The sequence below is a fragment of the Anser anser genome (genome assembly GCF_964211835.1).
Source record: "Anser anser genome assembly, chromosome: 13".
NCBI lineage: Eukaryota > Metazoa > Chordata > Aves > Anseriformes > Anatidae > Anser > Anser anser.
Genome location: NC_139734.1, coordinates 5,854,668 through 5,880,318, shown reverse-complemented (window position 1 = coordinate 5,880,318; position 25,651 = coordinate 5,854,668). Strand labels below are relative to the sequence as shown.

At 44.0% G+C, this 25,651-nt stretch overlaps 1 protein-coding gene and 1 long non-coding RNA gene across 4 annotated transcripts in view; one reads left to right on the top strand and one right to left on the bottom strand.

Annotated features, from left to right (window-relative positions):
* Positions 1–25,651, top strand: part of TRPC5 (transient receptor potential cation channel subfamily C member 5) — a 99,871-nt gene that overhangs the window by 23,047 nt on the left and 51,173 nt on the right. For 2 of the 3 annotated variants that reach the window (XM_083797343.1, XM_083797345.1), the window contains exons 2-3: positions 6,521–6,919; positions 21,791–22,312. In XM_083797343.1, coding sequence (XP_083653469.1) covers positions 6,542–6,919; positions 21,791–22,312 — 900 coding nt within the window. In that variant the 5' untranslated portion in view covers positions 6,521–6,541. Of the gene's footprint in view, positions 1–1,477; positions 1,645–6,520; positions 6,920–21,790; positions 22,313–25,651 lie in introns of those variants that run through there. The other variant, XM_083797344.1, reaches the window with a different exon arrangement.
* Positions 15,458–21,765, bottom strand: LOC310880914. The gene is made up of 2 exons (XR_014571986.1): positions 18,044–21,765; positions 15,458–17,920 (listed from the first exon to the last, which is right to left on the bottom strand). It is a non-coding gene; the product is annotated as an uncharacterized lncRNA (long non-coding RNA).

Here is a 25,651-nt window from a genome sequence, read left to right as displayed (position 1 = left end):
CTTTCCAAATGTGAGGGTTTGTCATGAACTTCTCTGTGGTCAGGTGAATTCAGATGTGAAAAAGGGCTATCACGCTGGCAAACCTGTCGGTTTTGTTTCCAGCCACAGCAGTTAGACAGAACAAATGCAGAAGTCTTTTCCTACACATTTTCCATATGTACTTCTGCAGACGTGTATAGTAATGGCACTCTTCCTTCTCTCAAAAATTAAATCTTCCTTCTCCACCCTGTTACAGGGTTTAGGACTTAGGGTTTAAGCGCGTGTGCTAGAGTGTCTTGGTTTGTTATTTTCCTTTGAAATACATATATAGAGCTGTGCTTCTCTGCTTGAGAAGGCAAAGTCAAACCAAGTGCTTTGCACATGGAAGATTTAGCAATGCTCCTTACTTTCTGGGCTAGTTTGTCTTGAAGGGTTGTGCTGGCTCTCAGAAAGGCTGTGTACGGCAGGGAGAGCTTTTCATCCGGTAGAGAATTCAGCCGTGCCAAGATTCCCATCCTCCAGCAGGAGGTAGCCTTGTAGATGTCCTGGATTGACCTGATTTAGCACCCTATTGCCAGAAGATTGAGAATTGAGTTTGATTCCTAAGTTTTAGTTAAGACCACTGACTGCTTAAAGAAGAGCAGGTGCTTTCATGAGCCCAACGGTATCTCCAAGCATACTACGTGCACGGTATCTTTTGTGCTGATATTTTTATGCATACACACACATATATATATATACACGTATCTACACATACCCATATGCGGTTGGTCGTGACTCATTGATTGGTTATGCAGCGGAAGAGAATTATACCAAGAGGTTGGCCTTTCCAAATCAAACATATATATCTTCGATAATTGTCACCCTCCCCAGGAAGATCAGAATCGCAGCTGGGACTTGAGTCAAATTACGACATTTTGAGTTACTGGCAAAGAATTTTCTTTTGGCTTCTGTAAGTCTATAATCTGAAGTTTGAGGTTGTCTTCTTCTACAAACGCTTCTCAGATTAGAAGGTTACATGCAGTACCTCAGTGACTGAATTTATTCTTAACTACGCCTTAAGTGATGATGAGCGAAAAATGTTCTACGAAGGATTTTTCTACTCATCTTCTAAGGACATAGCCACCAATGTGAATCATGAACAACTGCAGCCTTGCATTTTTATCACTTACTCTATTAGTGCTCTCCCTTTCACTCAGCTTGGGCAGTGAAACTAGATTACTCATCTTGAATTTTATTAGCTGTCAGTTTCTCATTTTCATGTTGTACTGCAATGCTGCAAGATTTGGAAAGCACTTATTCCAGGAGAATGATATATCTTATGTAACTTATGAGCTGAATATAAACTTTCTGAGATCATAGAGCTTTTGCTGAAGGAAACTTACGCTACTGTATTCACCAGAAGGTCACTGCATTTTTATAATTTTCAAAATCTTCTGAAGTTGTACATTTATGTGTTCAGCAGTGGCTCTTTTTGCATTTAGCAGCATCAGGAAAAATTCCTTGCTTCTGACCGGAGAGGTGTTGATGTGATACAGAGATGTCATGAGAGGCAGCGAGATTTAGACCTGCAATCTGGTCCCCACTGAACTCCATGGAAAAAGCTAATTTTCTGGGAGAAGAGGGTATCTTTGCAGAAGAAAAGGAATTGCAGAATGTTATAAAGTAAGTTTTATTTCCTCAGACTGTGGGAGGTATAAGCTCAGTCAGGCATTGTTAGTAAATAAGATCTAGAGCACTTAAAAGAAGGATTCAATCACAAATTCAATTGGTCCATTAACTAAATGTAATATTATTTACCTAAGTGGCCCTCCTGGACTATTTCATAACTCAGGTTTATAACCTTTTTTAAAAAAGATCAATATTACTGAGTGCACAGTCCCCTGAGCATGATGGAGGAGTCAGGCCATTTTAGCAGCTATGGTCCATGATTTCCAGAGCTGAAGGTCCAGATGAGAAATACAAAATGAGGAAAATACTCTCCTAGAAATAGTAAAAAGAAGAAATAGCCTCGGAGAGAAGGATGGAGAGAAGCAGCGAGGTCTGAGATGTGTTGCACGAGATCAGCTCTTTTATTGGGCTCATGCAGCTAGAACATAGAGGCAGGCTTTCCAGCGCACAAAAACCCTTCTGCAAATCTGAGAGAGAAGCTGTAGTGACATTTAAAGCCACACACACAGGTTTGCCAACATGTGTCAGAGCGAATCTCCAGTGGGAGGGAACAACCAACCGCTCTATTTGCAACTTGGCAGATGGGGTGTTTTGTTGTCTGCTCTAATGTGTGATGTGAGCTGGCTGCTCACACTGAGCCCCATCAAGTGGGAAAGGTAGCTCTCTTCTATCGATCCCGCGTTCATGATCCACTGTTTGATTTGCTCGTATCAGCTGGGAGCGACGAGCTCCTGCATCTGAATTCAGTGCCCTGACAAATCGCTGCTGGGGGCTCAGCAATCAGGAGCGGTGGCACTTTTCCACTTCTTTAATCAGCATCGTGAAAAGTCAAATGATAAAAGCAAATAAAAGCCAGGAAGGACCTATTTTATGGCTACACTGCCATTAACTGGTGGGGCACTGGCTCCCACCATTTCAGTTCTTCTCCTCCTGTTTCATACAGGTCATCCCCATCGCTGCGAGACTGGGAGGCATGTGGGTGTGTTTTGTGTCAAGTGGGGAAGAAAGGAGGGCTCCTGACAAGTCCTAAAAAAAAATCATACTGAAACCTCATGAAATTTTCAGTGGCAAAAGGCAATGCTGCTGAGAGACCTTTGCCTGTCTGTCCTCATTAAGCACGTCTCTCTAACTAATGGCTACTGTTCGGTGCTGCTCCCCAGCCTTTCTTTCCCCCTGCTTCTCACACAGTGCTCAGGCTGCTCTTCCCTGTGCTGCCACACATCACTCCGAACCGTATGCAATTTTCATGATGTGCTCTCCTACAAGAAGTATCAGAGAGGAAAAGCAATTTTTGTTCTTTCCAGTGCCTTCCCCCTTGGTGCCGATGCGATCTCTGGTTCACCTGGGCATGACACATCCATTTGATGAATTAAATTGATCGGTTGGTGTTGAGTTGTGATCTGGGGCAGGAGGCACGCGGGGACGTGGAGGACAGCGCAGTGTTGACAGAAGGTTTTGTATAGATGGTGACATGTGAAGCTGCTTTTAGTTTTCAGCAAAAGCCACTGTTTTCAGCCCTTGACTGCAGTGAAACGGTTCCCTTGTGATCATAACATGACCATTCTGAGGGTGCGGTCCAAAAGCAGGTGGCAGGCAATCCCTCAAGCTCCAGTGCTGCAGCCCTGATGCCATTTCTCTCTTCCAAGAGAGAAACGTGTCCCCGTTGATACAGGGTATAGCTGCGTCTGACCTGAGTCTTTGACAATGCAGAGCAATTTTTGCAGGGACAGGAAACCCATTTTGTGTTATTAGACAAAAACGGCTGGAAACCTTCCTTCTCCAAACCAGACGGGATGTTTTGCCAGGTATGGCAACTTTTCAAGTGGCTAAAGCTCTCATTTCTCTGCCAGGCAACATGCAAGTGGTGTCAGACTGAAACGGCTTCAAGATTTGGACTAATAGTTCAGGGGGAAGAGAGACCCAACTGCAGAGAGATGATAGTCTAAACTGAGTGATAAGACATCTGCTTATCTTGTATAGCTTGCTTTGTGGTGTTCTTGGTTTTCTGCACCTGTTTGTGCTGCACATAGCACCACTGCAATAGCCAGTCTGTGGATATTCTCTGCTGCATCTGTAGTCAGGCGTAAACTAGAAAAAAAACAGACCTTTCCTTGCCCCAAATATTAACTCAGGTAGCAGAAAATGCCTCTCTGTAAAGAGAAGTCATGGAACGTGTGTGCTTTCAGGCTTTCTTGCATGGATTCCATAATTTTAATGTGACTATGTTTCTATTTTTGCTACCTTACCAGTATGTCGTAGTTTCTTTTCTCTAGGCACCTCAGAATTGCAACCCCCTTTTCTTACCTGGACTTCATCAACATTTCTGTCATTTGTCAGCCGTTAAGCAGGTGACAGTACCACTCTGGAACAAACAAGCAGTGCAGAATGTACTAGTGTTGGCTGTTTTTCCCCTGAGTGATGCTGCTTCCAGGAGACCCATGGTATGGGGAAGTGGCTGCTAGAGAGCAGCAATCCTTGGGGTCATTTGTTCCATGTCAGAGCATATGCACGTGTTTGGCTGATGTTCTTTTCTCTGGTTTTGGAAGAGAAAGACATCAAGTTTGGAAGGTGAGCCTGTAATTTTGCTGGATCTCACCCGGGTGGCTGCTCAGCAGCTAAACATTTTGCTGAAGTTGTCCATATAATCCAGGCAGAAATATATGAGTTTTGACACTCGTGTGATATCATTTCCAAACCTGGTCGACAGCCTGTGTTAGTTGGGCTATACAGATGATTGCATGAGAAGAATTCAGGGCAAATCATTCATCAGAGCCTTTCCTGTTTGGCTTTATTGCAGCTTCTTATGTGCCTGAAGTATTAAAGAAATGCTCCGTTGGACTGAGGTTGTACTGGGAGATGGGATCTCACTGAGAAGTTAAGATATCTGAAGGGTTTTTTTTCCCCTTTCTACAAAGTGTTTGGAAAGGAAAGGGATCCAATTCTGGCATGATGTTTCAGAAGGTGACATTTGTTATAACTCACTGCAAATGTTACTCACCATCTACAAAACATTCAATTAAACTCAAGAGCAGTGAAAAATACCCAGCTCCACTGCAGCAGCTGCACTTGGCGTCAGAATCCCTCGGGTTCCTTGGGAGCCAACAGATCCCTGCTGGAGACCTTCACGCCGTGGCTGCTGTCCCACCTGTCCCTGTTCCCTGGGAGCCAGGTTGTCACAAGAGATTTCCCTTCTTGGGGCTCATCCTCACTTTCCCAAAGATTGTTGTGACCAAGCAGGGAAGTGGCTTTCTGTGCTGGCAATCCTCCTAGAACACTGATTTCCCTGATTAAATCACATTCTCGCAGAACACAAATCCCCCAGTCGATGATTAAACAAAGACCCCCATAAGCTGCTGGTTTGGAAGTCAAAAAATAGGAAAAGTTGTCCAATACGTTTACGATCGTTTGTATGCAGATCGTAGGTCTGTTTGCCTCTGACGCCTTTGTGTGTGCCTTCAGATTACAGCACGGAGCTGTAATTCCTGAAACGCAACAAACAAAAACTTTTGTCCTGCTTGCAGGAAACCAGGACACCGAGAGCGCACATTTTTGGTATGCCAAACCCGTTGTTACAGATCTCTGGCACCCCAGGAAATTCTCAGATGTAACTTTGCTGTGTGCTACAGCCACCCACTATTTTGCAGTGTCAGCTGGGCTGGAGCTCAGATCCACCCACTCCCGCCGCACCGGGCCCGCTACGCTGGAGCTGAAGGCAAAATGCAAATGGACTGTGCTGAGCACGGCTGCCTTATGGCACGGTGCAGGGGGGTGCTGGAAGCAGAACCCGGAGCATCTCATTCCTGGTTCAGCACCTGAACCACGAGATCCTGCCTCTCATTACCTCTTTATCAAAACTCCTCGTTCCCCTGCGTAGCGGACTGAAATGGAACAAAACTCCAGCTAATTTTCTGCATAAGCCATTGAGTTTTGGGCAAGGAGATGGAAAGAGCCATCCAATTAGTTATTGCTGCTGGCATCCCCTGGTCCTGATTTGGTGTGGTTTATTGATGCCAAGCAGAGGTAGATAACCATAGCTCCCTTTTTCCTTTGGCGTGAAAACCTTTCCAGCCCGTATTTCCTATGAGTTCAGTCACCTGCTAGGCTCTTTGAGCTGTGTGAAGGAGCAGTAATTCCTTCAGTTTGCTACACTTGTTCCAGGGCAGGCTTTACTTCTCATTTTCCTAGATTATAAACAACATCACTGCCTCTGGAGAGCAAGGGTGGTGGCTTTCTTCATCAGCCTGTCTGGGTCCTATTTATAAACAAGGAGAGTGAGAAATTATGTTAAAAACTTGGAAGCTTTAAAAATAAAACTGTGACCTAGTCAAAGAGTAAACATTAGAGAAAAATAAAACCGTATTTTAAGAGATGGAAATGGAGAGGAATCAGGAAAAGTAATTCAAAGAGATTTTTAACTGTAAATAGGAGGGTGTAAATCCTCTGATCACTGGCAGTTCAGGTGCTGAGGACCTGGCTCAATGGTGAAAAAGGAGGGAAGAAAAAAGACATTAAGCAGGGAAAAAGAGAAAGGTGAGAAATCCACCTCATTGTACATGATAGATTATCCAGAAACAACCCGATCACGTTTCTTTCCAGACAAAAGAAACCAGTGTTTAAATTGGATTTAAAAGTATACCAAGTGCCTGTCATGTATACATCTTTTGAGCGGTAGTGGAATCTTAATTTTTTTAGGTAGTGGTTTAATGTGGGGTTGGTCAGGGAGTGTTGAGGTTGTACAGAGAATGAAAGATTTAAAAAAGGAATCAGAAGCTTTTACTGCAAAGGATCTTTGGAAATTTGTCCCCAGGAGGAACAGATAGGGGTTGGTTGTCCATTTTATCACTTACATCTGCTTATTTTTCCCCAACAGGTTGCCTGGTCACTATGAACAATGGCCCAGCTATACTACAAAAAGGTAAACTATTCACCGTACAGAGATCGGATCCCACTGCAGATTGTGCGAGCAGAGGCAGAGCTCTCGGTGGAAGAGAAGGCCTACCTCAGCGCCGTGGAGAAGGGGGACTATGCCAGTGTGAAACATGCCTTACAAGAGGCGGAGATCTACTACAACATCAACATTAACTGTATGGATCCTCTCGGTCGCAGTGCCCTTTTAATAGCCATAGAGAACGAAAATCTGGAGATCATGGAGTTACTTCTGAGCCACAGCGTGTACGTGGGAGATGCTCTGCTGTACGCGATACGGAAAGAGGTGGTGGGAGCTGTGGAGCTGCTGCTGAATTACAGGAAGCCAAGTGGAGAAAAGCAGGTTAGTCAAGTGTTCCCGTTCAGCTGTTACCTTAATAAAATCCTGTGTTAGGAAAGTGGTGCTCCACAGAGGAGGGGCTATTCAAGAGTCATAAACCAGAGTCCTTAATGCAGAGCCATTGCTCTGAATGCCCACAGTGGACGCGGGCAGCTCTGCTTGGATGATAACTTTGCAGTTTGAGCAGACATGCTCAGCCTGACTTAACTCAGCATTCTCAGTTTCACTTGGTGTTCTTTTCAGTCTTACAGGGTTTGTGGACATACTGATTTATAGGTTGATTTACAGACACACGCTTTGTAAAGGAATTTGGGGCTGTCTGAAGTTATATTACAATATATAAATATGAACTATTGCCATGCTGTTGCACTGGTATTAATAAGTGGAATTGTTTTTCATAAGTAAATCCTGAAAACACCCAAGCTTATAAATTACTGTAAGCAAGGAAGCAATCTGCTAGCTTTCAGTACTTAGCCATTGTAGAGGCATCTTGGTCTCCATCTCTGGAGAGCCCTAGTTCAGAAATGCTGAGGCAGTACACAACATTACAGCACGAACTGAGGTGCTATATATCTGAGCGATGAACAGCTATGACCTGCAGGAAGGATCCTTAGCTGCAAAGCTATCAGTTACATAAGGATCTTCGTGAAAAACCACCAAATCTGAATCCTGTCATTTCAAGTGTCACATGTCACACTGTCCCTAGCTTTTTTTTTTCATCTACAAGCGATAGTGCTGGTAACTGGGACAGTTTGTATGCATTACTGACCACTGCCAATTTGCACAAGATCAGTGCTTAGAAAGGAACTTGCAAACCTGATGATCCTTATTTCTCAGGTTTTCTTTTGAAATCTGCTTGGACAGCCCTTTGTGTGTGAAAGAAGAAAAAGATTAATAACAGTCAACCAGAAAAGAAAACTTTTTCGATAGGTAGGGCCTTAGTATATAGTTTTTAAATAGTGATTTTATGTAGTCAAAGCAAATAATAAGGAAACACTCTGGGTCAATGATCAAGAATTCTCAGCTTAGTGCTCAGAAACAGCAACACTCTGCATACCACAGCAATGCTGTTCTAATGTGTGGTTTAAGTGCTAGAGAGATGGAAAATCTCTGCTATCAGACCGGAAAGTTGGGATGTCATTCGTAGTTTTAATGTGTCAAAACGTAAGTAGCAAAATAAGAGCCATAAGTGGAGAATGAGCCATTTTTTTTCCAAGAAAGTTGGACCATTCTATGCCCAACATAACTGAAAGTAGAATAGAAGAAAAGGATAGATCACATTACTGGAAGTTTTCTTAAGTAGCACGAGGAACTGCTAATAATTATTGCAGATTAATGACATATTTCTTCTAAAATACCTTGAAAAGCAAGTGATGGGGTTGATGTGTACTTCTGTAAGATCTCTTGATTACCAAAACTTGGCCACTCAAATTCAAAGCCCTGATGGCTTAACTGGATAGAGGTCCATGAAATAAGAAGGATTTATTAAAGCTGAAACTCAGCTCCGACATCTCTAGGCAGTGATACTTTTCATACTAGGCCTGTTTCGTTTTTCTTTCTCTCTGCTGGTGTGCAGCCATCTTTCTGTAGCTAGGCTTGTATCTGCTGCAAAGTTTACAACTTGAAGGGGAATGTGTGTGGGAGAAAAGATGCGGTGCCAGTTTCAGCTTTATTTACAAGGTTGTTACAAGACCAGATTTCATCGGTATGTTTTAATCTAGTGCTGGCTTGATGCAAGATCCTATGCAGAAATCGGGGATAACTTCCCTGGTTTGTGGTTCAGGCTCTTCTGCGAACTGCAGGAAGTGTTTGCCAGTAGAGGGCTGCAGGACTGGCCTTCCCCTTCTGTGGTTACACTGATTGCTCATGTGGCGACGGTAATTAACATTTATTTCATGTACAGTGATATTATGGTAAATGGAAAGACCTGCTTAGTTAAGCAAAGTCGAGACACACAGGTTAGCTTGTCAAATCACAAAGCTAATATAGGAGGGCTTTTTGAACACGAGTTCCTGAGTCTGATTCGAGAGCGGTATCGACATACGTTCAGTAATTATCTTCACTGGACCCTTTCTCAGAAGGTCCTTTGGGAATCCAGTACTTAATTAATTCACAAAAAGCACTTGCTTTGTCCTAATTAATTAAATATATGTTCAAAAAACCTACTGAAAATCTGCTGTTTTGGTTGTGTAGTTACCCAAGCTCACACCTCATGGAATGGTTTCTGTCTTGACGAGAAATTTGTAAGCTTACATCACTTTTGTATGTCAGGTTTAGCTTAATCTGTTCCTGAATTGTACACAAGGTCCAGTTTCCCTGAACAAATGTGTGGGAAGGCAGCTCCTTGACTCAGGCGTAGCAGCCTGTTTCCACTTCGGGGCTGTCTGTTTGTCTTTGCTGCACTCGAGGCAGAAGTGGAGGAGAAGCATCTTGTGATTGCTCTCTTAAATGCTTCGTGCACCACCTTCACCCGACAGAGTCTGGGGTCTGTGAAAGCCTGCTAGTTCCCATCTCCAGCCCTCTGCCCCCAAGAAGAGGTTGCTGGATGCTGTATCAAAGCCTTGCCAGGCATGAAGAGCTGTTCCTGTTTGTGTCAGTTCAGGTAATTGTTCTCTGCATCTCAAAAGCATCGCTCAGCAGCATCACACTCAGCACAAGCCGTTTTACAGGCACGGATTTTGCTCATTCGTACCCCCTTATCCCCATACTGCTGCCCCAACCAAAAACATCACAGGCTGCATGATGCCAGCCTTTTGTGGGGTTACAGCGACTGTATCTAGATAGCAAAGAGGCACCCAAATGAGGAAGGGCAGGGGGTGGAAGACACCACGTTCCCATTCAGACGTGCCCTGCTCCCCAGCCACAGAGGCTGTGAAGGGTGATGTGTCCTGGGCGCTGCCTACCTGTTCCTTGAGAGCAGAGCTCTTCCCCGTGTGCTGACCTTTCCAGGGAGCAGAAAGTAAAATAAAAATCAAATAAGGAGTGATGTTTGTTGTGTGCCTCATGTAAGAGATCCAGGGTCTCATTCAGGATGGAAGGGCCAGGTGGAAATGGCTGAAAAGAGCAGGCAGCAGAGCTGCTCGCATCCTGTTATTAAGTGACCATGGGCAGTCATTATTCTGCAAACCTTTGCTAGGCTCCTGTTTAAGTGCCATTTACTGAGAATACCGTGCCAGTGGCAGGGGTAAGTCATAGCCAGTAACTATAACAACACAAATCTCCCGGACTGCGGCCGTGCGGATGGGGTGTCTCGGGGGGGAAGAGATGACTCTGTGCATGCGGAGCGTACAGGAGCCAGGAGCACAAACCAACCCTCTCTAAAGGCCACTACAAAGCGCACGATAAATGAGTGTGCTGAACAGTGATGCGTTCAGATAGACCTATTTCCTTTTAGGTTTACCTCCAAGCAAGGTTCATGGGCTATTTTAAGAACTTAACATTTCTCTTTGAACCCGTTCTGCCTGGTCCTGACAACTTCGGACTGTGCTGAGAGTCTCTCGATAGAGCTGGGGAGACTTCACCAGCTATAGCCAGAACTATTGCTACTACGGTAGCTCTGCGGCTAACGTAAGCAAGTTATTGCTGTTGTGAAAGATGCTGGCACCTCTGGAGATTTGGGGTTCAGTGAGAGAGCCATCAGAGTGCAAGCATCTTTCTTCTGCTACCTTGGGAAGACCATGCAGACATGCTGATGTGTGTCATTGGAGTTAACAGGAACTCGAAGCGACTTCAAGTTTGAGTTCAGCACTACCATAGGAGCAAGAGAATGCTTTTGAATGCCATTGAACAATTTCTCCTTCCCAGTAAAGTCTTCTGCCTCCACACCTGTTTGATCTTGAGATTTAGGTGGTTTCGGGTGTGTGTTTTGTTTGGTTGTTTTTTGTTGTTGCTGTATGTGTTTTCCCCCAGAAGTCATTTTAGAAATGTTTTTGCCACACAGACATCAATACAGTGGGTTACGTTTTCAGCCAGGCTGGAGTTTGCAGCTAACCTGCACTTGCAAGCAAGAGGAAATACAAGTCTGAAAATCCACATTTTCCCACATAACCAAATCATTTTCAATTTATCATTAGTAGTGGTTGTATTTCCATAAATTTTGAATCCTGCTGAAATCAGTACAAATCTTCCCTGTGACTTCAGATGAGGTCTTAGGAACATCGAGGTATTTTTTAATAGCCTCTCGTGTGAGTTCTGCCAGGCAGCTCCAGCTCTCTGTTAAGCATGCATCACAGCTCGCAGCTTGCACACATCTCGCATTGTTTTTTGCCTTGTTACGGTGGATGTTGGCAATGCAACAGGCGCAGGCTGTGCTGGCTGCCGAGCCACTTGCATTCTTTAAGAAGCTGCAAGCAGCCAGCTGAATTACTACACGTTCATGGTATAGCCGTGAGCACCTTTACGGGTAGCTGTTTTCTTCACAACAATCAGAGCTGACATCAAATGTTTACATAAGGATGATACTAGCATCTCTCTGGTATCTGCCAAAATTAGCAATTTGTTCATGGCAGATGGCTCCGAATTAATCTGGTTCACAGATGGGACTACAAATGCAATTCCTCAATAATGAGAATAAAAAGAAAAGGGATCTCAGTATTTATGACCATGATTCAATTTGTTTCGACGGTCTAAAGGCCTTATGAGTCAATGAGATCTCAACAGATACCTATCCATATGTCTTCCAAAAGAAGAATCTGAACAAGAAATAAAGCCCTGGAAGAATATGGTTGTGGAGTGGAAACTATGGAGAAAAAAAGGCAAGCTTTTAAGTCTTAGCTGCTAATCCTCAGATACCTGCTGGTGGAAGGTTGCTACACTTGATAGTATTTGCAAACTTAACATTTGACCTCAAAAATCCTCTTTTAAATGAACTGATGAGTGAAAAATCTGTTGTCATGAGTGTAAATATCATAGATCAGCAGCCAAGAAACAATCGTTTGTGAACCAGAAATTATATGGTGCATTAAACCATTTTATCCTTGCCCAAATCCAGTAACTTTCTTGATACAGCGTGATTTAACTGATTTTTCCTACTCACTTAGGGTTCTTCTTCCTCTATGCACAGTCCAGTGCAAAGCTGCGTTCTTACTTCCAACAGCCCTTGATACTTTCTGGATGGACAGACTCATTGCTAGCATTGTCAGACCGATGCAGTCACTGACAGGAGCAGGTCAGTTCTCAGGGATCTCATGGCATAAAAGTTGGATTCTACAATCAAGAGTTCTAGAAATTGCTGGTATTCCTCATGTCCTGGCTGAGCAGTTACTATGGATCTGTGTCACTTGCAGAGGTGCCTGGGGTAGGACCAAAGGACCTGGGTTTTGTAGCTGCGAGAAATGTTACCCCATCTCCTTCAGTAAAAGGTTTGTTTCCTTGATATTTAGTAAGGTTAAAGGCAAAGGAGAGACTTGTGGACTTACCAGCTAAAATTGCTGAGCCTCATAGCACCAGCTCCCAACCCATGAGCTGAGGATGGATGCAGGGAGAGCATTCAGATACAGATAAATATGCCTTCCTTCTGCAGCGGTAACATATTTTGGGTGCTTACACTGCTTCTGGGACATCATGGACTAGGTGGATGCCAACAGCTATGAGATATTACAGAGGCATGAAGGACTGCAAAGGGATCAAAGCCCAGAGTGCCCTTCTGCAGCGCTAGCCGTAGTTTGCAAGCAGTATTTGTGTTCTTACATCAGTTTAAAAAGCAGTTCAGCTGATTACGGAGGGCTGAGACGTTGGGTTGCTGAAACCTGGGCACCCGTGTCACGGAAGTCTGTAGGTCTGACCTGGTCTTACAGTGCTCCACTGCAAGAACTCAGCAGCAGAGAGGCTAGCAGGCTGGTTGGTATGACTCCGTACAGATACCGTGCCCTTTGGTGTGACTCAAACCAGCTGTTTCCATGTTGATACAAGAGGTCCAAAGTGAAAAGGGGAGGCTGGACCTGGTTGGGTGCACTTGGAGCCAGAGCTGAAGCAGTAGAGAAAAACCAGCCACGGGTTCTCAATATGAAAATATTTGAAAGGCACAATAAGGAAGAAAGATTGTGTCTGAAAACAGCAAACTAGCTGTTACTGCTCCAAAGCCTAATGGCTCTGCCAGCATCTAGGCTTTTCATTATTTTTATTGATGCAGTAATAATTCACAGCTATAGTTAACGTGCCTTTGACATTGGCGGCTGCCTTCAGAATGAATTCCATCTAATTAAACAGCGAAATCAAAGATCACTTCAGTTAATGATTACATCTAACTGGGAGACTTTCCTCCCTCCCCACCGCCTTCCTCCCCAGGTGATCTTAAATCCACGAGAAGGTGCGAGGCAAAACCAGGAACTTGGCAACTTATCACGGAGCTAATGAGCAGCAGCGGGGCTGAGGCTCGCAGGCTGCAGTGCCGGCTTCCAGCCCCTGACGGTGGCAAATAAGTCACTGGCTCCTTCTCCAGGGCCAGCAGCAAGGCTGTTGTTACTTCCTAGGAGGGCTGGTGGGTCAGGGTAAGAACCACATCGCAGCATGCACAAACATGTCACGCTTGTGAGCTAGCATGTGGACAGGTAGGAAAGGCAGGGACATGCTGTTAGAGGAGATGCTTCCCGGGGAATTTTCTTTATTCGTATGTGGGAGTGATCTGAGCACTTGCCTGCGTCAGCTGCTAACAGCACGGCTCAGGAAAGCTGAAGTGCAGCGTGATGGAGTGGATACTGGAGGTCTGAGCTCCTGTGAGCAGCAGGAAGCATTCTGCACACCCAACAGGGCATGTTTGGTGCCAGCAGTGATAAGGGTCTCAGCTGCGTGGACTGCCTGTAGCAAACTAGTTGTAGGAAAAAAGTCCTGTTCGTGTTCCTACACAAGTAAGCTTTTGATCTCTATAGATCTGCCCATTAAGGTGTTAAATTCGATAAAACATATTTGCTCACCTACCCAGCATCCACGAATGGGCCTAGTTCACTCACGAGCCCCGATTACAGCATTAGCTGCTCCCTTAGATCAGCCCCACAACATCAGGTAACAGCATTTTTGCCTCTGGTTTGTGATTTCTGACACCCAGAAAGGGCACTTGACATGGCTGTCTAAACGGGAAGATGCTGGCAAGTCTGCCTGCTGAAATAGTTGCGATACATGGTCAAAGGGAAGCTTGTTTGTAGGGGGAAATTGAACTTACATTACAGGCTGCCCTGAAATGAAGCTCTGGGATTTAGGAGGAGCCCCCTAGTTCTGATCAGGCTGTTGAATGTAGCTGTGTGCATTTGCAAATTAGAACAGCACCTTTATGGCTCGTTCATCCCCGTGATGGGGCAGTGATCAGAGTGCGATGGGCAGAGCCTTCTGGTGGCTCCAAGAGTGGGGAAAACCAAAAAGGCATCAGCTGAGCACAAGAGCATTCTCCCTGATCAGCCCTGCTTTGCTGGTGCTTAGTTTGTGGAAGAGGGAGGACTCACGTGCTCCACTTAAATACTCTTCAGGCAGATCGATGATGAGTTAGACCCAGTCTCTGCAGCGAGGGGTATATTCGCTGGGTGTTTTCAACTGCTTAGGGTTAGAAATAAAGGAACTCAGTGCCCCAGTGGTAATAGAGAAAGATACAACCACGGAGTTTATTCCTGTGCGAGACCATGCCACCTCTCTGGGTTGCCATTTCTTTGCTAGCACAAACTCTGGGGTCTTTTCAGAATCCATACAGTCTTAGTGAGCAGAAAAACAATGCCAAAAAGCAGAACCTAATAGTCAAAATGGGAAGAAACGCAGCCACCTGCTTTGTGAGCATTGAGATGTGTTTTGTGCAATGTCAGACAGCACTGGGCTGGCACCAGGTGCGCTCACTCACTGTGCTTTGTGATGTTGTCTTGTGATGAAAGCTGATTTTTTTTTTTTTAAGGTATACGATCAAAAAGGAACATAGCCCCCTTCCCCAAGCAGAAAGCTTTCCCTTTCCAAGCCCTGTTAGCAACATATTACCTCACCTAAACCCAATGAAACATCTCTCTCTGCACACAGTAATAAATTATTGGAAATAGGGACATTTGTGTACAAAGACGATGACATGGAAGGTTATAGACAATATGATTATTGGACTGTTTTAGTACATCTTGTCCTTGTTACCACTAAGTCAGAACAGAAAATACAGAGATCAGATAAAATTAAAAAGCTGGGTAACTCTTCCTTCCCAAAGTAAACCCTGGAAAATATTTGAAAAATAGCCATAATAAAGCAAAGATGACTTTGAAGGCACAGGCTGCAAATTTCCAGCTCACCGTGGACTGTCTTTATTTCAGCATGTTTGAGGTCAGGCAAGAACTTACCCATAAAATAAAATAAAATAATGTAAGGGGCAGGGACATTCCAAGGCCTTTAATGTAGTCAAGAAATTAGCAGGACTGGATTAAGTAACTCTTTAGCAAAACAAATTTCCAAATGTAAAATCAAAATTAAAAATCATCAGGGTTGTCTTTTTTTTTTTAACCCCCAACAGCAGCTCTTGTCACAGAGTAACCCTTTAAATGGTAACAAAGAAAAGTGAAAAATGCATAAACAGTTTTATGTTTTCAAATGGGGAAAAAACAGCTTCAGGCATACTATCTAGTCTGGCTGTCTGAACTTTGGGAGAGAACTCAATTTACCCACGTGAGCAATATTAGACTCACATCTGAGTTCGTATCAGAGGATCTCAGGAAAAAGATCTGGCAAGGAGCTGGGAACTTCTGAATTTTGAGAAGGTTTTAATAGAGCCATAGCAGTCTGTGATCCAGGTTCTGATTTCTGTTATGCCATATTTTCTCTAGCAGCTTCATTAAGGTCTGGATTTGTGATACTCCAGAACTTCTGTCCCTTCTTAATTGGACAAGTGTCTTTATTCAGCTAGCCCCAGGCTACCTGAGCATAGTAGAAAACCAAGATTAGTTTGATAGTTGGTCCTCTCAGAGATAATGTGACATAATATGTAAACTGGGACTACAATCAACTTCTCAGCCATTCTTACACTGATGAGGAAGTGACAGCCAGAAGAGGGTGCAATTGCTCGTGGCACAACACTGGTCGTCCTCCTCTAAGCAAGATCAAGCGCTTTAGACACGAGCCAAGACTGGATTTGGTTCTTAGCTGGAGCAAGGCACAGGAATTCAGGGCCAAGCAGACCTCAAGACTGCACTTAAATACAAGAGGTTCAAGCACAAACTGTCCAACTCTTCAGCAGCATCCCTGTGGTCTGGAGAATAGAGTCCACACTGTGCACTCTTCATTTAGTCATCAGCCGCCTTATCTCATTTCCTCCACCCCATCAGGACGGGAGAGTGGCTCAGAGGAGAGAGTGCTCTGTCTGGGATGAGTTGCCATAGGCCATTTAAATGCATATTTGCAAAATCCTTTCCTTCTGAAGGCTTCTCTCTGCCTTCCTCTTTTTTAATCCGCAAATAAAAAGAGAAATAACGTAGCATCAGCCATAAGCGGGGACATCTTTTGACAGTCTCTGTGCTGCATTTCTCGAACACGTGGCTGAACACAGCGAGCTCGGATGCAGCTCTGCCACAGCCAAACACTGGGGTTTAGCTCTGATAACCAAACCCTTGCGTCTACCTCCATTTTCTAGCACGTGGATGAGAAGCCAAATTACAACTTGAAGTGTCTAGAGCTAACATGTCTGGATTAATGTACTTTGTTTACTGGTTGCAGAGAAGAAAGTTCAGTTACATAAGAATCAAATTAATTTATTTTTTGCATTATTTCAATAATAGTGCATTATATCTAGTGATTTTTTATTCAATGATACATATTTCGATGTTAATATGCATCATCGAGTAACCTTGGATCAGTGTTTGGCTTGCTACAAGGTGCCCAAAAGGTATCTATGTAAATTCTCGATTTTGCTTTATCAGTCTGAGGGGCAGAGACTTGACTTGGCTTTCCAGACATACCAGTCACTGAGCAGGCTTTAGAACCTGCTCCAGGAGGAGCCTTTTCTTCAAGTGGATGTACTTTTTTTTGAAATTACCAGAAGAGTCCAGTAACAACAGAGCTTGTTTAAAATTATGTCTACAACCAAGCACGCTTTATGCTGGCATTAAGAACTTGTTCACAACCAATACAAAAGCCCTTAAAGTACATTACTTTGTTATCAGTTGGTGATGTTCATTATTCTTCATTAACTAAATGACATTTCATTCAATGAATTGCTCTTTAGTTAAAAAATAACCTCCTTTTTAATATAGATGCTGTCATCACTCTCAGAAATACAAGATGTCTCCCAAGGCATGCCTGATTAAGACATTCAGTTATTGAAATCAGCACCGCTGCATCACCTAAAATGAAAGCTTACATTTGTAGGAGCATGTAACATTTTCCCCAGAGTCCCGTACAATGAAAGAAATGCCCGTGGGGTCCTACCAGTGAAATCAGTTGTTGATGGGTTTAGGCAAGGAGCAGGATTCAGATGGCCACACCGGCCACACCATACATTTTTTTCAAGACCCTGTTGCTAGTAACACAGCTGATCCACAGTCTGGCTACCCTGACTCCGTCTCTCCTCCTCTCTTTGCGGAGCTGTATCTCCAAGCACCACAAGACTGTGATCCTGAATAAAATCAGTCCCTGCTAAAGCTCCTGCTGACCACGGAGCCTCACGCTGAATTGACAGGGTACAAAATCTTTTTTGTATGACAAAAATTGGCCGTGCCTGTTACAATGCTTTTGGATGGCACACGCACTTCCCCCATAGAGCTGCACATAGAAAAACAACCTAGAAATAGGAAATCCTTGCTCAGTAAATTAACCAAGCTTCCATTTCTGCTAGCATTTTATTTAAAGTCTTCCATGAAATTGCCTGAGTCTGTTTTTAATAGAACATTGTTTGGCAATTAGAAAATCTTCAATATATAGCTCAATCAAAAGGTTATACTAGCTGAAAATAATGACAGTATATTTACAGTTTGTCATGGTTATACATGCAGTTTATTATGCTAGTCCAGGTGAAGTGCTAGTTTAGGGAATGGAGATGGCCTGAAAATGTGGCGATTCCATCTGGAACAAGTGAAAGTGTTATTAGCTATTTTCAAGCAAAGCTGGTGGTGTTCCTGATGAACATTTTCAATGCATCTCCGAACAAGATGTGTATTTAAACAGCCTCTGGCCCGAGAAGCTTACCGTTAGAGGAACAAAAGCTGGGAGGAAGGGGTTTCATGCTTAGGCTTCGCTTTCTGAATACACTCTGTTCACTTCATGCCTGGAGCACCAAGGTTTTCTCTGGGGAGGTGGCAGCTGTGAGCACTAGGAACACCAAGGAGCCCTGAACATGACGGGTGACTGTCTGGTAGCCTTACCAGACCCTTATCAGGAGGACTGTCAATACTGAGGGGCACAAAGTATTAAGCAAAACAGAAAACCATCCCCAAATAGCAGACAGAGCCAGGCTCCTTCAAAGATAAGATTTTGAACCTGACCAGCAATTTCTCTCCTGCAGAACAGCCTTTTCACCTAGTTGTCTTTATTTATTTGCAGAGATGGATGGCAGATGCCGTATAAACATTGTAGCTTGCTTGGAAGCCTTTCAGTGTTTAAACCTGGGTATTTACTTCTCTTCTACTCCTCATTCTCCCTGTTTACCATGCTTTGGTTCACATCACCCAGCAGTCTTGGGGACTCAAGCTGGATTGCTGTCCACCACCAACCCAGACTACATGCTCTGGGGACACTCAGAGTGGATCAACTCCAAGCCCAAACCCCCAGAAGACGTATAACATAGCCATCAGGTCTTCAGTGCTAGTTTTTTTTTTTCCCTTCACTTTGTATTTCTGCTCCTTTTACACCACACTAGTTACTAACATGAGCAAAGATTCCTGTTCTTCCTATCTGCAGATTCTTTCCAGCAGCATGTTGTTTACTAGAAAACTTCTGTTTTCCTGCTCAGAGGAGAGCTCAGCTGTACCAAATGGTGCTTTTATGTCAGCTATTCCTCCATTTTCTTCTCCAAGGAGCTAAGCTGGTTTCACACACACCCTCCATTTTAAATAAAGGTGATATTTCACTCACTGCAACATCATTCAGAGAAGCGGTGGTACACTGGTGAGTGGCCTCCATTTATGAGGCTTAATTCAAGAAAGATGGTACCAAGCATTCGATCACTCGCTGTTAGCGGTAGCATCAATATCTTAAGCGAACATTACCAGGATAAAATGCAAACAAGGCACACACCCCTGTGCAAGTGCTGGCAATAAGGTTCTGAAGGACTCAGCTTAACAGCTTGTGTCAGGTGATGAGGTTAATGGAAAAGAATTTGTTATTCAGGTCACTTAATGAGAATAACCTTGGGAGAGCTTAGCAGGGACCTTGGGGTAAAATAATTTATTCCTTTTCTGCTTCCATCACTGCAAGTTAACCCAAGACAGAGAAAAAGCTGATCTAAACATGAACTCAACCTGTCAGAGCTGTTGCGGAGAAACATCAGCAACACAAGGCGTGGTTGTAGTATCTGCTGCCCCTCCAGTGGTAACAGGCAGCATGTAGCCTTAAGAGCAAAGGCTTTGCATAGCCCCATCTTTAAAACAAGACAGCTTGGTCGGTAAGATGCAACTTATCAAAGCACCGCACAAGACAGGAACAAAAATAATCACTGCAAGCCATGTAATTTTGAGCCAGTGCCTACTCTTTGGATCAGCTGGGCACAGGGAAGAGGCACAGCAGCCATCCTTTGCACTGCTCCTATTTGTGTTCTGCTGATTTGTTTTGCTGCTCAGCTATAATCAGCAATAAGCTTCAGTTCCTGTGATTCGAGGCATTAGAGCGATCTGCTTCCAGACCCCAGAGAGCCCCTGTTTCTCTGCACTGCCATTGCCCTTCGTGTCCTTTTAATTAAAGCGCTGCAAGCTGCCCAGGAAAACACATCTTCCACAGAGCGGCTGCCTCATCTAACAAAGCAGAGCTCTTGGGGGGAGGGCTTGTGATAGGAACCAGAATAAGGGGTGAGAAATCACTTGACATACCCTCAGTCTAATTCCAGGCCTTAAGACAACTATTTTGTGAGCCCTACATCCAGATATAGAAAGCGTCAGGAGCAGGACAGCAGCAGACGAGACCAGCTCCATCCCCACCTGTAACATAGCCTTGTCTGCACAGGCCTGTTCCCTGTTGTGAGCAGCAAGGAAACTTCTGTGTAAAGCTGAAATTCCTTTCTACAGCTGTGGGTACAGTAACTTCCATGTAGGAAAACAACGTTAAACTTGACAGTGAGGGATAGGGGGGAAGCATTCTTCCTTGGAGGCAGGGACTCTGAATCCAGCAGCCAGCAACTGACTGAAAAAGGTGGGGAGGAAAGATAAATAGAGTTATACAAGCACCAGGGCTTAAAAAAGTGCTTCTAAGAGAGAAAGAAGAGAGGAATCCGCACCTTTCTCTTGACATTTAACAAACTACCTAACCCAGCTAAGCAAAGGAAAAGAAAGGAAGTCAAAGACCTTACAAAGAGAGCTGCTCTCAGCTGTTTGTTACCACAGATCTTAAAATACCTTCATCCAACCTTGCACAGAGACACCAAGCCCTGCATGACCCTCAGCAAATCCTCTCTGCCAGTCTCTGCTTTCCCCCAGCAGGTGTATTTATGGGCTCCCTCCTGACCCTGCAGGGACCAGCCCTGCTAGCAGAGGCTCTGTACACCTGTGTGGCAGTGGGCTGCTGGCGATTTCACTCCTCATTTCACAGATTTCACAGCTGGGTTGCAAAGGGGTTTATCAGCCCAGGAGTCTTCATCCCCTTGGTGCTACAGGGGCACTTAGCTCCTAGGGAAATGGGTTCGGTGCTTCGACCTTCGCTGTCTCACTGCCAGTCTTGCATCTAGCCTACCGAAGGATTTCTAGCTGGTTGCCTCGTACTAGTTTGTCATCGCTTTACTTTTGTTTCTTTGCAGACTGAGTAATGTTTCCCGTCATTAGAACTCTTTGACAGTCGTTTCTCTGAAACGCCTTTGACATTTGCGAGGGGAAGCAGGCCTACTGTTCACCAAAACCAGCAATCGCCCCCCAAACAGCAGGATGCCAGCTGCCAGGGCAGGAGCGGTGGGCACACTCTGTACAGTATGCCTGAGTAATGATTAACGCACAACAAAGAGAGCTGCCTGCGCTGCAAATGGAAGCACACTGCGTGCTTGGGATGTAAGAGCATTTCGGTCTAATTTTGCACTCTGCATATAGTAATAAGACACAACAGGGTGTGCATTAAGCTCATCTTTTGAGAAGTGCAACAGTAGCTGAATAATGCACGCCCTGGAGTGTCTTATTTGTAGTGGACTATGGCTCATTAATTTTACATTTAAATTTTTTCAAATCCATTAAAATAAAAACAAATCTATTCCGAGGGCAGTTATGTAATGTATCCTTCCACTGAAAAGTAATTTCAAATAAAAACAGTAGGGAAAAGGTGAGGAAGACCTTTGCTCAACTGTGTTCGGTTCGGTTTGTACAGGGCCTTCTATGAGTAGGTCCTTGGCCTGCTAATGCACATATGTAATGGAAATAATGATAGTTATGGAAATCTATTCAGTGTACACTTTTTTTCTTTCTTTCTGTGTAATTACCTATGCCTTTTGTCTTCCTTTTTCTTACAAAAGTCCACTTTTCGGTATGTGAACCAGTAGCCATTTCAGAACAAGTTCATGTATAGAGCATTCAAATGGGATTGTAACTGATTTTCCACCAAACCGATCCTGCTCTGGAGGCAGAGTCATGAAAATGGTTTTGCCATAACAGAAGCATGTACATATACATGGACACAATAGGATTTAAGGGACATAGGGTGTTATTACTTTGTTTTGTTATGAGGTCACTTTGAAAGTCTGATGGAGAAACGTCTGCTTTCTGCTGTCCCACATGAAACATGACTGTGCTTTATCCCTTTCTATAGGTTCCAACCTTGATGATGGACACCCAGTTTTCAGAATTCACTCCAGATATCACCCCAATAATGCTGGCGGCTCACACCAACAACTATGAAATCATCAAACTGCTTGTCCAAAGACGGGTAACGATTCCACGCCCACACCAGATCAGATGCAACTGCGTGGAGTGTGTCTCCAGTTCGGAGGTGGACAGCCTGAGGCATTCCAGGTCAAGGCTGAACATCTACAAAGCCTTAGCCAGCCCTTCGCTGATTGCCTTATCGAGCGAGGACCCAATCCTGACGGCTTTCCGACTGGGCTGGGAGCTGAAGGAGCTCAGCAAAGTGGAAAATGAGTTCAAGGCTGAATATGAAGAGCTTTCCCAGCAGTGCAAGCGTTTTGCTAAGGACCTTTTGGACCAAGCGCGGAGTTCCCGAGAACTGGAGATCATTCTCAATCACAGAGATGATCAGAGTGAAGAGTTGGACCCCCAAAAATGTCATGATTTGGCAAAGCTAAAGGTAGCAATAAAGTATCACCAGAAAGAGGTAAGAGTCATCCGAATGCAAAGGTGTGTGAGGGGTGTGGGTGGTGGATAAAATGACGCATTTCTCTAGTTTCCATGGGTTTGTTCAGGAGAGTTGGACTGAGTGGAGAACCATGTGCACATGGGTTTGTCATGGCCCAGGAGGTTCAGCATGCCACAGTGACGGCGTGAGGCTGCTGACAATCAAGGGCAACAGGACCTGGACTGCGGCGGCGGGTTGTGGGTTCTATGGCATCGACATTTTCTGTTTCAAAGATATTCGAATCCCATTTCTTTGTAACCCAGCCCCTTACAAAGAACAGCCTTCGGAGATTTCCAGGTTTGTTAGCTCTGAAAGCTTTTCCCACTAACTGCCTTTATACGTGAAACAAAGGCTAGAGGGTATCGTCTGGCTCATGGAGTTCTTAACTGCAGGAAATAATATAATATCATCCTAGTTTCCTCCAGCCACAAGACCCTCCCTGGCACCCATTCGGCACTAACTCATAAGAGCCACAGAAACTACAGCAGCACAACAGAGCAGAAGAGAACAAGGGCATGCTCAGCATCCCAGGTTTTCACATTACCAGCAATTTTCTTAAGTGAAAATGCTTGTGTGATGCTAGGAAGTGGATCCCAGTCATGCAAATACTTCACAACTGAAGGACCTCCGGTTGATTCTTCCTTCTTCATTTATCCATGTTTTAGGGACTCAGAAGCAATTCCCAGAACTTCAAACTTCTGCCCACATTACCAGAAAGGAAAGACATAATTCAGGTGAAGGGCACAGAGCCTTTCAAAAGCCCTGCAGATCCAGAGATTTATAAGTTGATTCAATAAAGGCCATGAACCCAGGGAGAATGCTGACAACAATTTCATTAGTTGGCTCTGGATTTGCCTTCTCTTTCCAAACCTGGACAGAGTTTCGTAGATGATATATTGCTGTTGGCCAGTGATGTTCTCAGGTTATCTGAAAGAGGAATTTACTTTGCTTGGTTGAGGGACTTAATTTCAATGTATATTACATTTTTCTATATCCAGAGGGTGACAGGAATGGTGGAAAAGCTCACCACATTATTCTTTTCACTGTCTTCCTTACTTTGTTTTATGCATTGACCCAGATGTGGACAGCCTGATAAGATAACATTCCACCTCCCATAAAGGCTGCTCTTGTCACCTGAGCTAAAACAGTCAAGAAGGGAAAGATGCAGATTTGCCTTTCTTCCCTTTGCTCTGTTTTGCCTCCTGAACACCAACCTCTTGCTGCAACAAGCTGGAGCTGAAGCCTCAAGCTTTCTGGGATTTAGCACGTGGTCAACTTAGTGTTCTTGCTGTGCTGCTCCAGTGAAGAATCAGCAAGGCTCACTGGCCTCCATGTCAATTTTGTTTCTTAACTCTAGCTGACAGTGCTGTGTAACACCATAGATTCATTAGGGGCATGAACAAGTAGTGAAGAATTAATCTACAGAAGTGTAATACAGTTTCACAGTTCAGATGTTCCTTGAATCTGAAAAGGTCCGGAAACTCTGCTTCATTTTTCTGCAGTCCTGATAGCTGCAGACACTGCCCCTGCATGCACCCTTCTGCAGCCAGGGCACCCCCAGCGCTGCTGCCTGGCAATCACTGCAGAGCTTGGTGTCTTGTTGCTGCTCAGGCTCACTCGTGACACCCGAGCACCAATCTGTGACTTCCCCTTGTCTTGCGTTCGTATTAGGAGACCCTAAGTCTGAAGAGGCTTCCTACATTTGAAATGCAGTGCCGAACAGTCCCGAAGCTCTTTTATTTTCAAATAACAAATTTTTAATCTTTGCTTGCTTCCTTGACAGTTTTCATATCTTTTTTGGGGGGGAGGGAGGGCATATTTTCCTGAAGTCCAAACATATGGGCAAGTTCCATGTTTTGTGGCATATTAATGACAGTTCCAGCACAGAAATGATAGTGAATTAGCACAAGCTCCATGTTGCCAGCTAATGTCAGCGCTGTTTCAAGGTGGAATACTGGTGGGCAGGGACAGAACGAATGAGTTGGGGAAGCCAGCACTACTGAACCAGATCGTCCTACCTGGTTATTCACACACGATGCAGCTGGTGGCATGGTATTTGCATGTAGCAGTAGTTCTTTAATCCTGATAATTAGTCCAATACAAAACACCAAGCAAGATACAAATGTCATTGCCAGCTTCTGAAAAAAATGAGTAGGAGCATTTGGTGGGAGACACTGAAAAATGCCTTTTAATCATGATTGAAAAGTATCAGACTGAAAAAAAAATTGTGGGGGACAAGAAGGAAAATAGAAACAAGTTCAGTTTCATGAAAGACAGTTCTGCAGAGAGGAGCAGCAAACTTTTTAAAAGTAGATCATCTTGTTCCACTGAAGCATTTTGTCGTAGCTTTGACAAACTTACAAGTCAGATCTCCAGTAGCATAAGATGAAAATACAGAGTGGATGTTAGCTTTTTCCTGGGGCTGTAAATTATTACTGCAGTTGGTAATTCTTTATATTCAGAGTAAGGAATGTGTGATCTCACATAGATTTTAGACTAATTGCTAGAGAAAATTTCCTTCAGCTTCTTTTTGAGTGAAGTAGACCTCAAAAATTCCCCCCAAATATGAATTGATTTTATTTCAGCTTAATCAGGCAGTTATGTTCAACTTCTAGATTCTTTCTAAAGAAGTTGTTTAGAGGGAGTTGGTAAAAAGATCATTGCTTTTGGACAGAGGTTCTTTGCTGTGTGTTTTTGGTAGGGAACAGATCTTAGAGTTGCTCTTGCTTTGTACCAACACAAGGAGGCTGGAAATTCAGAGTAGTCTTTTACGAGACATGTTTTTCAGTGTTTTTTCTCCAAGGCATTTCATATGAACTCACTGTGCTTTTTTTTTATTTTCCATTGCACTCTGCTACTGAAGAGTAGGTGCTGGTTTTGCTCTAGATGCAGAAAAATAACAGCATTCAAGTTCCTAGTGCAGGTTGATGATTTCTGGCAGTGAACATACAGGACTGGAAAAAATCCTGATGGGAAAACCTGGACAGCAATGGACAGTTTGTGCTCCAGAGAGCCCTGGAGGAAAGGGCTCTGAACCCTTGGAGAAAAGGTTTTCAAAGCTAGTTAGGCTGCTAAATATGCAGGTAAGCAGGCAATAAGATTTTAAACAGAGTATAATTTGGTTAAGTGCCTAAATCCTGTTGGAGATCAGACACTTATCTTGCTGACGCATTTTGAAACTCCACTGCTAAATTATCGGCATGTTTTGGCAGTTTCTCCTAACTACTGGAGAAAAATCTGGTCTTGTATGTTAATTTTAGCAAACAATTAGCAATCTGCCCCACCATGAACACAACTCCCTGTTCCCTGGACTGAATC